Source organism: Gobio gobio (assembly GCF_949357685.1).
Source record: "Gobio gobio genome assembly, chromosome: 1".
NCBI lineage: Eukaryota > Metazoa > Chordata > Actinopteri > Cypriniformes > Gobionidae > Gobio > Gobio gobio.
The window spans coordinates 46,847,729-46,863,187 of NC_137097.1; the positions used below are offsets into that span (position 1 = coordinate 46,847,729).

The window sequence follows — 15,459 nt, forward strand, 5'->3', positions numbered from 1 at the left end:
AAGCAGCGAGAGGTAGCCAGTGCAGAGAGATGAAGAGAGGTGTGACATGGGCCCTTTTGGGCTCGTTGAAGACAAGACGTGCCGCTGCACTCTGAATCATTTGAAGCGTTTCGATCGAACCCGATGGAAGTCCAGCCAGAAGCGCATTGCACAACATCAGGAAGATCAGACCATTCCTAACAGAGCATGCAACACAGCTTCTTGTCCAGGCCCTGGTCATTTCTAGGCTTGACTACTGCAGTGCAAACCTGCATGACCGAGCTGTCTTTGAAATGTGGCCTTTGAAGGACAGCTGGTCATCAAAGATTACTCTAAGATTTCTGACCGATCCTGAAGGGGTAATCAAAGATGAACCTATAGCTGGATGGTGAAGTCGTGTTGTAGAGTCGGATTGGCAGGGAAGACGAGAAGCTCAGTCTTTGCCAGGTGATGTTCTTTCATCCATGCCGAGATGTACGCTAGACAGCACGAGATTCGTGCAGCTGGATCTCTCTCGTTCTCTCCCAAGTTAATATGAGTGCCGAGAGTTTACTTAAAAAGAAGTTTCAGAATAAAACAGTACAATAATTCAAAAAAGGCAAAAATAAGATAACGTGTAAGTCTTCACCCGAAGCACAGCCCCGAAAAACAATGTACACAGCTTTTTGTATTTGGACATATTTTGGGGCGGCCCTAAGGGGTTATGATCATTATCATATATAAATTTGTTATAAGGCAAGCACATCGCCTTGGACTTGGCAAGCTTTATATATTTGTCCAAGGTTACTACAAGTGTTGTATATTCATACAGTTTCACTCACTAGAAAACAGCACATGTATACACTCACAACTACTGAATGTTCCCTTTTCTCAAACTATCAGAAGAAACTGGGGTGGCTGAGGGGGGTCACATCAGACGAGCATTTGATTGGCTGCTGCACTTTGCATTCTTGGACCAACATTGGCTACTGGAATGAAGGGGAAAACCCTTTCTCGAGCACACGTAACCCTCCCTCCCAGTCATGAGGTGCTGCCATGGGCTAATTCTGTACTCGGCACTCGTATTACCCTGGGAGAGAACGAGAGAGGGAGAGGGGGAAAGAGTGACTGTGTGTGTTTTAGTGAGATTGGGAGGGAGGGGCAAGCAAGTTGTGCCCTGGGTGAGCAAGAGGGGGAGGGGGTTGAGAATGCAGGAGAAGCAACAGCTTGAGATTTCTAGGGAAACAACAGACGGAAGGAAAGTCTGAGCAGCTTCTATAAGACAAGGAAGGACAGAGAGGAAAAAGGATGAAGTGGAGAAGTATTGGGAAAAAAGAAAGATGCCTCGACACAGAACATAGCGGACAAGAGAAAAGCCGAGGAACTTGTTCTTGTGTGAGCCAAGAAGACATATGAGAAGAAAGTGGGCTGATGGATTAAGGGGAGCGCAAAGCAGCAGAGAAGTGATAAAAAGCCAGGGCTGTCAGTTGAGAAAAGAGAAAAAGAGATAAAGGGGCAGGAGGAAGGGAGAGTAAAGAGATTAACAGTCTGAGAGCGCGAGAGAGAGAGAGAGAGAGAGAGAGAGAGAGAGAGAGAGAGAGAGAGAGTAAAGAAAAGGGTGCAGTTGTCAAGAAACAGGCACAGGAATAAAATAAGGAGAGGACAGCAGAGCAAGAAAGGAAGTCGTTGGCAGCGGCTGCATCTGCATTTGAATGAGAGTTTACGAGAGCACATGCATGTCAGCGGCTATGTGTGCGCCCGAGCCCGAGCCTGTGTGTGAGAGTGGATGCACGTTATGAAGACTCTTATGCTCTGGCTCCTTCCTGTCATCCTTCTGTGCTCCTTCTGCAGTGTGGCCTTCTGGATATTCCTTTCGAACAAGTGAGTATATATCAGTTTCAGCCTGTGTGTGTCCTTCTATTTGGAGAGTGAACTTTAGAAGACCTGAGTGCTAAAACATATCATTACGGTTTGCTGGCAACCAAGACTGAAATTAAGTCTTTGTTTCTGTCCAGTTAGTTGGCAATACATTTCTGTAAGTCAAAAGCTCTCTAATCTTGGCACTGTCAGACAAACTTTCAGTTTCCCCACAGATATCTGATTAGTAAAAGAGTATTACATCATTACAGAGGAAGTTTCATAAGCAAAGCAAGATGCTTTTTGGAAAATTGCTCAATATTTCAAAATACTGAAAGGTCTAAAAGATGGACTTTAGATGTTCCTTGTTTACTTTGTTTCATTAAAGTTTCGTATCACATTTCACTTTAGTAAATAATTGAAAGTTGTATTTGTCTAAACACTTATCTCTTACATTCAAATAATTATGATGTTAAAGCAAAAAAAAAAATATATATATATATATATAAAAGCTTTATTTGGTCTTTCAGACAGAGATGTCTATCTTTCTTTCTCTATACTTGTACATAGTCATATAATATTCACTCATTGCATAATGTATCAATAATATTACAGCATATATATTATAGTCATGTGATGAATACCTTTCATATCAACTGACCTTTAAGAAACGAAATCAGTCAATCTAAATCAGTCCACAAAAAAAGATGATTGATATGCTACAATATAGATTTGTGACTGAACATAAACTGATTAAATAAATATAGTCTATTATAAATAGGGGAATAACAATCTTCAAATTAAGCTCATTGATTAAAAACTAAAATTAATTTAGTTCTCTATAAAACTGTGAATCTGATTGGTCAATCTGCATTTAGTCAGATATATTCATTGCCGTCCATGGCAACTACCTGCCAGCATCTTTTCATTTATTGATTGCGTTGAAAAAATAAATCAGAAAACTTAGTTTTCATTTTTGGGTGGAAGTTCATTATTGTTATGTAAGAGAAATGTGTAATCAGCAGGATACTGTCACCCTAACAGGATGCAACAATATTACATTAATATGTATTTCTTTTTAAATAAATACAGATATTTTAATACAAAAACCCACCGCTTCGCTTCAGAAGGCATTTGTTAACCCATACAGTCGTATGGATTACTTTAATGATGGATGGATGCACTTTTTGAAAACAAGGGCACTATTCAATGCCATTACAAAGATGGGAAGAGGCAGAATATTTATATATTTAACACATTTATGGATAATAATGCAGAAATTCGTCATGCAGGATATTTCTTAATTATCTAAAGCAACATGATAACACCAAAATTGTTTGCTTTTATAAAAATAAAAAAAAGACATCACTAAATGCATCAGATTACACTAATATAAAGGTTAATTCACTACGCACAGACAAACACCAACGAACACATTTTGTTGGATCAGTGTGTTATCCCAGTCAGCGTCTGTTGGTGATGGTCAGGGTTTGTTTTCACCCGACTGAACATGTTTAATCAGTGTTTGTCGGTGTCTTTTGGAGCAGTGTGAACATGACAGATATTATTCATAAAATTCTAAATCCAACAGCCAACTTGTACATTGGTGTTTGTGGTGTGAATTGGCCTTAAAATAAGGTAAAAATAGCTCCTTCAGTATTTCGTTAGATGTTCTAAACACTGAACCAGGAAACATTTGACAGTCAAATTGACATTACATTTTAAAATGTGGTTATTGTATTATAATGTGTGTGTCTCTTTGTATTTGTAAATTGTGTTCATAGCCAGTTGTTTAACATGCTTAATAACTTGCTTTGTGTACATTACTGAAATCAAGAGGAAATATACAAACGTTTAGCAATTTCATTAATTAAGTAATGTTGGGTGTTTGCTGTCATGGCAGTGACCTTTCCCTTATTATGTGCCGTTTCACTGGCAACAGCAGCCTTTAATCACAACAAGGCATGTGGGAGATTAAACTCCCTGAGAACCTCACGGCGACACAATCATTGAGTGCTCCACCATAGGTAATGTGAATTAGGCTTCAGCTATGTAGATGCCAAATTACAGGAAATAAACTTAAGGCTTTAATATTGACTTGAAGATAAGTATAATGATTACAGTCAATCACATCTGTAACTTTCCTTTAAAGAGTAAACTTACAAATAGACTCTACCCAGAGTTTTGAAGGTCAAAGGTCACTTGTGTGGCCTACAAAATCTCACAGTAGTTTTTCAGTAATATGAAGATCATTTTAAGCTTCGTCTCAGCAAGGCTGTTTGTATGATTCCTTGCCTAGGAGAAATCAGCTCTGCTTGAACTTTAGATATGGGCATTTGGTTTTGATCCATGTTAACTGTTCAGAGGAACTGTATCTAACAATTCTTTTATTTTTTTTACACAACACCTGACTTGAATGTAATACTTTAAACAAATGATAAAGGAGTATATAACTCTCAACTCTAACCAGTGTAGTTTATTTACTGAAAATTGATCTCAAAGACGTCTGGCTTTATTTTGCAAACAGTGCAGAAAAGTCTGGGTGTGGATAAAACGGAGTAACAGACAAGAAGGGAGTGACAGAATGTAAAAACAAAGATAGGGAGACAGAGGAAGAAATATATAGTGAGAGACAGACAAGGAGGGAAAGAAACAGACCTTATTGCTTGTAACAATCATGAACAGAGGTCTTGTTTTCTTTGTTTCTTTTTTAGATTGATTGGGATTAAAGTATACTGATAATTATATTAGTCATTATTAGTCATACGTTTTGTACAAAAATGTTTTTTTTTTTTTTTTTTTTTTTACAAATAATTACAAAGAAATAGAAAGTAACAACATAAAAAAATAAGTAGATAGACTGACAGTATTTTTTTCAGTGATGTTGACTCCTGTGGTACAACCACTGATGTATATAAATGTTCTCTATATAGATCAGAGAGTACAACATGTCTTGCCTGACTGATGTGTAGTTACAAATATGACTGTGTATAACCATGACAAGGCTAAATATAAATGGGAAGATGCATTAAAAAAAAAAGCTGACAGCGAGCCATGATACATCATGAACTGCTAACAGTGGATGTCGTTGAATAACATTGAATTTTTGCAAGTTGCACAGGGCTTCATACAGTGATGAACATTGTCAGAGGAAGGACGATTGTTAACTGACAAACTGCTCTTTGCTAATGAGTTGTTTCAACTTGCTTTGGCGAAATAAAAAGAGCATAACAATAACTTACATTGAAGGGGTAGACATTAATGTTTTTGAATCCAGTAGCTTACTTCACGTATCTTTGCTCCGCCAACAAAAACGCCAAACAAAGCCATAGCAAAATCAACTGCGTCTCTTAACAACATAATCGCAATGTGTCCTTACTGAATGATTCAATGACTCACTCATAGTCAATCAGTGTTCTTGAACTAATCAGGTCAGTGATGAATGACAGTCACTGTGACGGTTGCCAACAACTAAATTATGTAACATGCACAAAGTCACTGAAAATCCCCACCAGTAGGGGGTTAGTTGGACGGGGGTGAGTTTCCCAAAAGCATTGTTAGCCAACTTTGGTCGCAAGTTCCATTGAATGGTGTTGGAAACCATTTTGGCAACCAGTTTTGAAACGCACCCCTCACATGTCAAATATTAGCGCTTAGCCAATCAAATTCAAGGACTCAGGTACTAACTGATGTAGAGTTAATACTCTCCCAATAAAGCCAATAGTCAATGGCATTTTATCTGCAGTTTTGTGAGCTGCAAGCATGCCTGCAAAAGAATCTGAGTTCGGTTTAGTGTAAAAAAAACTAAATGCAATTCCAATTATGATGAGTGACATTTGTGGTTATTCTACAACAATGCAATTGTCAGGATGGTAAAAGAGGAGAAACCAGGAACAGTGTTTATTAAATGACAACAGCAAACAAAATCAGGAACACAGAGGAAAAGTCCATGGTCATTAGGGGAAACAGGGATACCAGCCAGGTACGAGGGAGTACCAGGTCAGCCCAAAAAGGGGGCGTTGAAGAAAAGATTCTCAGAGTGAATGGCAGAGCAGGTCCAAACTGCAACACTGGAGAGTGGAGGTATAAATGAGTAGGCCTACAATCCAAAGACGATGGCCCTGTCCCAAATGGCACCCTAAACCCTTGTGGTCTTCCTACGAGTCTGCACTTTCATGACATTACGCCGCTTTGACTGCTGGGAAGAAGTCCGCTGCATAGTAAACCTGGAGAGTGGAGGTTGGGACCTGGCAGTGGAAGCTGAAATCCTTTGTGGCAGGCAGGAAAGATCCAAAATGGAAAAAGAGGAAGGCCTGGATCTGGCAGCCTAAGCAGACAGGGGAGCTGGGAGCAAAAAGAAAAGGAAAGGGGGGGAAAACGAACTAAACTAGCCAGACGGGAGCTCAAAAAAAAGTTTAGGAAAACGGGGGAAAAATAAACAAAATAAAGAAATAAGAAAAACTGCAGAAAGTAGGCAGGAACACAAGACTAGACTAAGACTACAACTGTAGCAGACTCACGGTCAACGTCTCAGTAACCACAGACAAGAGCCAGGTAACCCAGCAGAGCAGAGATTCGATCTGACACAGGACAGAAGACGAGAGGGTGACAAATGAACTAAAACATGTGTGAGCCATAATGAGATAACAAGGTAACAATGGGGCGGAGTAACAATGGACAACAGAGTACATGGCATGGCAACACAAATCACCATGTGTCAGCCATGTGGTCCAGACAAACAAAGGACACAACAAAAAGAGGCCTAATGCTGATCAGACCGGCATCCTGACAGCAATAATTGTGACAATAATTTCTGCTATTATTGAGCCACTGAATTTGGACCTTGAATATTCGAGATCTCATGAGCAATCATTTTTGGTTTGTAAAAATCTCTTTCTCTCCGCAGTAATGTAAACCCTAATCCTTCATCTAAGATTCATCAAAAGGGCTCAGATACACAGTCCTGCAAAGGATGCAAGTATGTATGCAAACCTGCTTATATTACACATTTCTTTCTGCATGACAGACACCAAAAGGAAACACCTTTAGATGAGATCTTTCATGTTTTGTCAATTTGATTTTAATATTATTATTATTATAATTTCATATTTATTGACTGTTCATGTTTACATATCTTTCATTTCTGTTTAAATCATTAAACCTGATAATACTTTAAGATGTACATTTAATTCTTTCAGAGAGAGTGTATTCATTGCCAAAGCACTGGGGAACTACTCTAACGGATGGAAAAAACACGAGGCAAACTTTAAAAGATTCAGGTAAAACAGTAGCCCAGAGCGTAACATGAGCTGATCGCACAAAGGTTAAACTTCTGTGGCAAAGTTTTGTTATTGGATGAAAGTAAAAGTAATGGTCTGTTGGTTGTGGATCATAATTTAAACCAGTTTTTAAATAGACAAATGCTTACTTAAAGGGTTAGTTCACCCAAAAAAGAAAATTCTGTCATTAATTCCTCACATATGTCGTTCCAAACCCGTAAGACCTTCGTTCATCTTCGGAACACAAATGAAGATATTTTTGATGAAATCCGAGAGCTCTCTTACCCCTCTATAGACAGCAATTTAATGAACACTTTCAAGGTCCAGAAAGGTAGGAAAGACATCGTTAAAATAGTCCATGTGACTCCAGTGGTTCAGCCTTAATGTTATGAAGTGCCGAGAATACTTTTTGTGTGCAAAAACAAAAATAATGACTTTATTCAAATATTTCATTCTGGCCTGTGCCAGTCTCCTCGTGAACAGCATTGGCTGCCGTAGATTAGAGGTCTGAGCGCGACCCGCTCCCGCAAGGTTCTATTCCGCACCCTCCCGCTCCCACTTATAATTCACTCTGTGTTCACCCGCTTACCGCTTAGAATGATTTACACCAGAGTTATTGTTTAATAAAGTTGTTCTTTTTGTTTGTTTTTGCACACAAAAAGTATTCTCGTTGCTTCATAAAATTAAGGTTGAACCACTGGAGTCACATGGACTATTTTAACAATGTTTTTAATACCTTTCTGGACCTTGAAAGGGTTTATTAAATAGCGGTCTATGGAGGGGTCAGAGAGCTCTTGGATTTCATCAAAAACATCTTCATTTGTATTCCGAAGATGAATGAAGGTCTTACGGGTTTGGAATGACATGAGGGTGAGTAATTAATGACAGAATTTACATTTTTGGGTGAACTAACCCTTTAAAGGCATAGTTCACTTAAAAATGTAATTCCTTAAAGGTTAGATTTTATGTCTTATAAGACTGCAATACATCAGACTCAAGGCCTGTACACACCGGGACGAATATTGCGCGCGCTTATCGGCAGCGTTTTTTCGTGACGTTTTTCGGTGTGTCTTGAGTGTTCACACCATTGACTGTAAAAAAATATGGACGTAGTGTCTGTGACGTCACCCATAGGATTCTGATAAGCCGTTCTGAAGCGCAAAGTATGGACGAGATGGCCGTTGCCCTCTTGGCAGGTGCTGAAGTGACGCGATGACTAACAGACAGCAGATAAATGGCTATCCACCGGTCACTATGTCACTTCTGTATTGGCCCTCAAGAGAAACTGCGGGAGGTTGCCGCTTGGTTCACACCCAAGCGATTTTCACTGGCGATGCACCGAGTGAACGTGCAAATTCAATAGATAGCGCTCCCGGTACACAAGGTGGTGCTGCGGCACTCTACGCTTCTGACACTCGCTTGTCACACAGAAGAAGGAGAAACAGTATTTACGTGCTTTCCAAAACCAAAGATATATTATGTCTATGGCCAAAACCATTCACATACTTTTTGCTAACTGGCAAGCAGCATTAGCAGCTCATCTTCTTCTTTGTCCACTTACTACTTCTTCGTCGTATCAATGTGTGCTCGGCAAGAGCTTTTTGTGCTTGAGCGCCACCAAGTCGTGTTTTACTGTCACTTCAGCAGCTCCAGCCATGTGAACAAAAGCACTGATGTCATTGGTCGGAGAGTTTTTAACACGCCGCGTCAAAATAAAAAAACGAACCGATGCGTTTTTTTTTATAAATGACGCTTCTACGCCTGCCGTTTTGCGTGTCGGTGTGCACACTCGCATTGGCGCCCTTTGTTTAGTCACGAGGCGTTAAACGTCGGCGATAAATGCGTGCGAAAATCGTCCCGGTGTGAACAGGCCTTCAATGTCTTTTCCCTTCCAGGTCATTACTGAGTGGCAAATGCCATGCTGTGTCAAAGGCTGTGGTCACACAGAGCAACACCCCACTGGGGTCAAATGTTATTTATGATGGAGAGAGGAGAAAGCCACTACAGGTGACACAAGCCCTGTTCAGTATCTTGGCTAAGGTAGTGTATAAGCATTCAAACAAAGTGAATTAGGGTTTCTCTGATGATTTTGCAGTTACATTGTGTGTATGTCTGCGTGTAGGAGCAGCCCTTTGGAAATGCTACACGGGAGTCATGTGCCGTGGTGGGGAATGGTGGTATTTTGACGAATAGCAGCTGTGGAGAAGAAATTAATTCTGCCCAGTTTGTCATTAGGTCTGTAACTCATGAGACCATTGTCTAGGTTAATGTCAAAATGATCAGAATCTCAAACCAAACCAAAGCAAAAGTCTGTAATAATTGTTAGTGGGACAATAATTATCCATGCTTTTAAGCTCCTAAGTTCCTAAGTGTAGTTACAAGCCTTAACACTGCATTTACTGTAGGTCAAAACTTTTATTTCCTATCAGCACAATGGCCTAATTAACCTCTATCCACCCCTGCATTTTAGATGCAACCTTCCACCACTGGATAAGAGATTTGAGAAAGATGTGGGCAACAAAACCAACCTGGTGACTGCAAATCCCAGCATCCTCCATGAGAAGTGAGTCTGTGTAATAAATGTCCACTTAAGGCAAGTTGCTAAGAACCCATATGCAGCTTTATTCAAAATAAACGTGAACCAATGACTTGGCTTGATAAGAAACATAAACATAAACTCACCAACAGCAGTACAGGGAACAAACCTCGACAAGAGACAATAGGCTGCACAGGCCGATCGTGTCTGACTTCACAGCTCCGAATCCTGCAAGTGGCAACTCCCGGCGATCACCAAGACATCAAGCCACAGCCAATGTCGAACGTACCTAATGGGAAAATGAGGGCTATGTATACACACAAGGACTAATGAATAACAAGAAACAAAATCAAGACAATACACCAATCACAAAACAGAACAGAGAAACGCATGACCTGAAAAACCAATCAGAACATGACAGGGAAAGCACATGAGCGGAACAGGGAATCATATAACATAACCAGGAACATACGCTGAGTCCCAATTCGCATACTATCCGTACTAAATAGTATTCGAAAAAAAGAATTAGTATGTCTCAAATCGTAGTATGTTGAAAAGAGTATTCCAAAGATTCCCGGATGGTCTACTATTTCCAGTCAGAATTCGAAGTGCAGATCGACGCGCACTCTAACGGCTGATATTGCCCACAACCCATTGCGAGATGGACGAGGATTCGATTAGAACTACAAACGTGGATACAAAGTGTTAAAAAAACTACAAACATGACGGTTATGCGAGTCCGACGGTTAAGGTTAGATAAAAGGGTTTGAGTGAGCAAATATCAGTATTTAACCTGACGAAAATATATTTATTCAATATTATCCACATTATATTTCACCTGCAGCGGCATTAAGAACTTTTGTAATGATACGTTTGGCCATTAACTTTTAAATGTATCAATATATTTAAACTGCAAACACATGAGAGGAGTCTTTGCATTAAAGACCCCCGAATGGCAGATCAACGTGCGATTACATTTCTCTCTGATATGGTAGAAAATTAAACTGAATGTGGAGGATTTGAACTGTGACGATGATTGACAGGGCAGTTTAAACGGTGACGGGATGCACGTAACTAAGCAACAGAGTCCGTTAAAGATGACGAAGTAGTATGTCCCAAAGCTTGCATACTCTTCTGCTACACACTCAAAAGTATGTACTTTTTCTTCACAAAAAGAGCACATACTTTTAGGTCGTAGTATGAGTAGACGAATTGGGATGGAGCATAAGACATGAAAACATAAACCACAAGCAGCACCTATCGTTTGTTAAGTAATACAATTAGCGAGTTTTTAGCAAGTAATGCAATATTGTTAGGTATTAGGCTACTTTTAAAAGTAACTTTCCCCAATAGGGGCATCCTAATTCGCCCACTCTGAGCCCATGCCCAGATTATACCCATGTAAACCAGATAAAACCAATGTGTTGCCCACATAGTTGACTGGGATTGTTTGTTTAGTGTGGTTGTGTACTATATAGGTTAATGATCAGATTGCATATATGCTGACTCTAAAAAGAGCAGAATTGAGAGGAATATTTAAGTGAAACACACTCAGGCTTTTGTTCATCCTCATCTGTTACAGGTACAGTGGTCTGATGGAGCGCCGTCGTCCATTTGTGGAAAGCCTTCATCCTTATGGACAAGCCTTAATGCTGCTGCCAGCATTCTCCTACGGTCACAACACGCCTGTATCCCTGCGTGCCTTTTACACACTGGAGGACTTTGGCAGCAATGGACCGCTGCCTGTTTTCCTGAATCCAGATTATTTGAGAAGGTTGTCAAAGTTTTGGCGTGAGCGAGGCCTTAACTCGGTTCGTCCCAGCACAGGACTCATCATGGCCAGCCTAGCACTAGAAATCTGTTCTGATGTCCATTTGTACGGTTTTTGGCCTTTCAGTAAACATCCTGATGACAGTCGACAGATCACCAACCATTACTATGATGATCGGCAGAGCAAGAAGAATGTGCATTCCATGCCGACCGAGTTCGAACATTTATTTAAACTCCACAAGCAAGGTGTGGTTCGCATACACCTGGGGGATTGTCAACCCACACGCAGGTAAAACAAGAGACTGGTATGCAAACTAATGTAATGTAATGATGTACGTACTGTACACCCCTACAGAATACTTCTCCATTTGATCGCCATCTGGATGTGTGTCCGGAAAGGATGTGAAATCGAATGTGCTCTGAAACAATATCGCTTATAGTGCTGCTGTGCAAACTTTCTCAAAGAAGAAGCCATGACCATACACAACAAATTCATCTTTACTTTGTTACTTTGAGTTCCCTTACGAGAGTACTCTCGTATTGCGTTTGCTAAAACGCTTATGGGGGGAATTCCTTTCCTCGAGATATTGAAGCAAATTTTTATCCAAAAATACCTTTTACACGCAGTGCAGCTGCACAACTCTCAGCAGGAAGCAGCTGCGTGCTGATTGGCTGTGCCGCTGCAACTGCAGCAACCTATAGCGAGACCGCGGGGCGGGACGGACCAATCAGGTCCTTCTAAATTCCCGCCACAAGGGGCAACAGAATTTGCATAGCCAAGGGTATATAAGACCCTGTTCAGAGCACAGGTAATTTCACTCTCAGCACTTTCATCACCGTTAGATGAAGAAAATGCTAATTTGCTCTGTCCTGTCAGAGCGCTGAGGATATACATAGAGCGTTCCGCTGCTTACAGGCAAACTGAACAGCTCTTTGTATGCTTTGGCGGCCGCACCCGAGGGTGCGCAGTTACAAAACAGACCTTGTCACGTTGGATAGTGGATGCTATCTCACTGGCCTATGAGTCTAAAAATCTCAGCTGCCCTTTAGGCATCAAAGCCCATTCTACTAGATGCATGGCCTCTTCGTGGGCTTGGTCTACTGGCATTTCTCTGAATGATATCTGTGCGGCGGCAGGCTGGGCCTCCCCGTCCACTTTTATCAGATTTTATAATTTAGATGTTCCGGCCTTACAAGCTGGGCTTCTTGCTGTGTAAACAGATTTAACCCCTTAAGGCTCGAAAAGTCCGGTCTGGGTTAAATATTGTATAAGTCATAAGCACATTCCTTATACGGCTCGAATTATCTGGCCATTCATTATTCCTGGCCCGACTATGTCTGGTCTATACTTTATATTATTACACGTATATCGTGTTCATTCTCATTTAGGGCCCGACTCAGGTCTGGCTCATTGGGACTTATTGATATCATATTATGGGCCCACCTAGGTTGGCCTGGGTTGGTGTCGTCAGCTTTAGAGCCGTTAAGCAAGCACGGCGTTTTGCATTGGTCCCCCATAAGCGTTTTAGCAAATGCAATACGAGAGTACTCTCGTAAGGGAACGCTTCGGTTACTAGCGTAACCTCGGTTCCCTAAGATGAGGGAACGAGTATTGCGTTTGTTTGCCGTGCTTGCTTACTTGCTCAGGAGTCGCTTCAGTCGATTAACCTGACTAACCTTGCGAGACAGGGTCTTATATACCCTTGGCTATGCAAATTCTGTTGCCCCTTGTGGCGGGAATTTAGAAGGACCTGATTGGTCCTTCCCGCCCCGCGGTCTCGCTATAGGTTGCTGCAGTTGCAGCGGCACAGCCAATCAGCACGCAGCTGCTTCCTGCTGAGAGTTGTGCAGCTGCACTGCGTGTAAAAGGTATTTTTGGATAAAAATTTGCTTCAATATCTCGAGGAAAGGAATTCCCCCCATAAGCGTTTTAGCAAACGCAATACTCGTTCCCTCATCTTAGGGATCCGAGGTTACGTTAGTAACCGAAGCGATAGTCTTGCACACAAAAATAGCAGAAAATGAATGTCCTGATATCAGCCTTGGTATAATGTAAAATAATTGAATTAGGAAAATGACTCCCAGAGCAGCACCCCTAAACACTCCTTAAGTGGTCTTGCTTTAGTCAGCCTTTAATGTGCTCGCTATTGGTGCTTCTTCAGCTCTGTTGCATTCATCACAAGTGCCAGTATTGTCCTCTTTAGCATTTATTAGCAGTGAATGTGAATTTGATCTCAGGAGTGCAGCAATAGCTGTAATAGCAGCACTGAATCGTAACTGTAGACTTTTTGAATCCAGGACTCAGATCTCAGCTAGGAGATCGTAAAATGTCTGAAAGCTTTATGTCACAATCCCAGTGGGAAACAATAAGAAGCATAGATGTGGTTAGTGTAATTCAGAGTAAGAAACAAGGTGTGTGAAAGCTAAAAATAGTGGCAAATTTCAATGTGCCAAATCGAAGTATGAATTTACTCTTACACCAATCACTGTAATGTACGTAAATAAAATTGCATTTCAGATCAAATGCAAATTATTTGTGTAGTTTATGACATAAGATGTTTCTGTTTCTAGTAATTATTTAATTGACAAATAAAAAAAATAGGCAACTATCAGTAATTAAAAGGATTGTTTGAGATGATATGTACAGGCTGCAAACACTGAAAACACTAAAAACAGTGATGGAAATTGGTTATTTGTGTGTTTTTCTGAGAATTTCATTCTTCCCGGTTGAAAAGCAAAGTCGGAGCACCGTCACGGAATATGAGGTAGAAGCGTACTTTCGGTGTGGATTCTACGTCATCCAGTTCTGAGCACTTCCCAGTAAACACGTGAGATCATGCGATGATCACTGTGACATCCCACCATTCTCATACTCTGAGACTCACTGTGCGAACAATATGTGAGCAGGTTGAGAGGAGGCAGTTCAAATGTCGGTCACCGGGGGGGGGACATTATACTTCCTGTTTCTCAACATTGGAAAAACGTGGATACTTCAGCAATAGGCAAGGCAAGCCCAAGTTTATTTTGTATAGCACATTTCATACACAGTGGCAATTCAAAGTGCTTTACATAGGTGAAATGAAATAGGTGAATAAAATAAAAATAGTTAGCAAACCGTTTGTACTGTACAGTACTGTTGTGTTCTGGACTTGTTACACTGGAGAAATGGTGAGTGGTCGCTTTACGCTCATATGATATTATAATGCCAATATGCACTGTGGCCTGGACCTGTGTTAGCCGAGTACTGGCACATGGTACATGTGAACCAGCCATCTTGCCAGCTCCGGTGTAGAATCACCTAGCTTCAGTAATCAAACTGATTGCATTGGCATATTATATGGCAATATCAGAGACATTTTACATCACAGTGAACTCACACTAAACAGAATGAGAGTTTAACACAATGATAGCACTGTACTAAGCTCACGGTATGATTGCACAATGACCACACATTGTGACCACAGTATGACCACAGTGAGTGTGCTGTGTGGTTACACTTTTAGCTCACTGTGACCTCACATTGTGACCACATCATGAGTATCCTGGGAGCTCACAGTATGAGTGCGCTTTACCTCACATTGTAAATCCAACCCTCTCCATTGACTTTGTATTGCGTGAAGCTGCGTCCTTGTCATTTCTTGCTTCTAACAAAAGACAGAACAATGCCTAAAAGCTGCTGTGTGACAGGGTGTACAGCAAGCAAGCTAAAAAACCCAGAACTAAGTGTTTATAAGCTACCGAACCGTAAAAGCCAGCCTTTAAAGAGACAAAGGGTGGACACAGGCAAGAAGATGTCAAGCATCAGCAGGAAGAATGGGTAACTTGTGGGATCCTGACACTCAGTAGCCTATGCCAATGTGTGCATCTCATAGGGTGGTGATGAAATAATCCTTTGGCATGGTTTAAAAATAATGTTTTTATTTTTATCATATCGCCGATTATGTTCCAGTGGGCGTAGTTCTCAGAGTAATATAACACATAACACTCAATTGCCTGTTTTCACTGTTTTTTTTTTTGGGTCAACAGCTTATAAAAACTTAGCGCACATATTTCATCATG

General features: G+C 40.8%; 1 protein-coding gene across 6 annotated transcripts; it reads left to right on the forward strand.

Moving 5' to 3' along the window:
* Positions 1 to 1,060: 1,060 nt before the first annotated feature.
* On the forward strand, positions 1,061 to 14,519 carry st8sia6 (ST8 alpha-N-acetyl-neuraminide alpha-2,8-sialyltransferase 6). 6 transcript variants are annotated; one of them, XR_013817220.1, is made up of 8 exons: positions 1,061 to 1,839; positions 6,722 to 6,793; positions 7,014 to 7,094; positions 8,990 to 9,134; positions 9,217 to 9,329; positions 9,565 to 9,657; positions 11,213 to 11,905; positions 13,383 to 14,511. XR_013817220.1 is itself a non-coding variant. In XM_079825677.1 (7 exons), the coding sequence occupies exons 1-7, from the start codon at positions 1,745 to 1,747 to the stop codon at positions 11,691 to 11,693; spliced, it is 1,080 nt and encodes a 359-aa protein (XP_079681803.1). In that variant the 5' UTR covers positions 1,175 to 1,744; the 3' UTR covers positions 11,694 to 12,053. The 6 variants fall into 6 exon arrangements, 1 of the variants encoding a protein (XP_079681803.1); XR_013817221.1 differs by having other exon boundaries at positions 1,100 to 1,839; positions 13,373 to 14,519; XR_013817222.1 differs by having other exon boundaries at positions 1,109 to 1,839; positions 13,364 to 14,090.
* The last annotated feature ends 940 nt before the right edge of the window (positions 14,520 to 15,459 follow it).

Excerpts from the sequence above, each read along its gene's own strand:
- st8sia6 (XM_079825677.1), top strand. The coding sequence starts at position 1,745 with ATGCACGTTATGAAGACTCTTATGCTCTGGCTCCTTCCTGTCATCCTT. Across the intron at positions 9,135-9,216 it reads TGTTCAGTATCTTGGCTAAG|GAGCAGCCCTTTGGAAATGC; the intron begins GTAGTGTATAAG and ends GTCTGCGTGTAG. Across the intron at positions 9,658-11,212 it reads CCCAGCATCCTCCATGAGAA|GTACAGTGGTCTGATGGAGC; the intron begins GTGAGTCTGTGT and ends CATCTGTTACAG.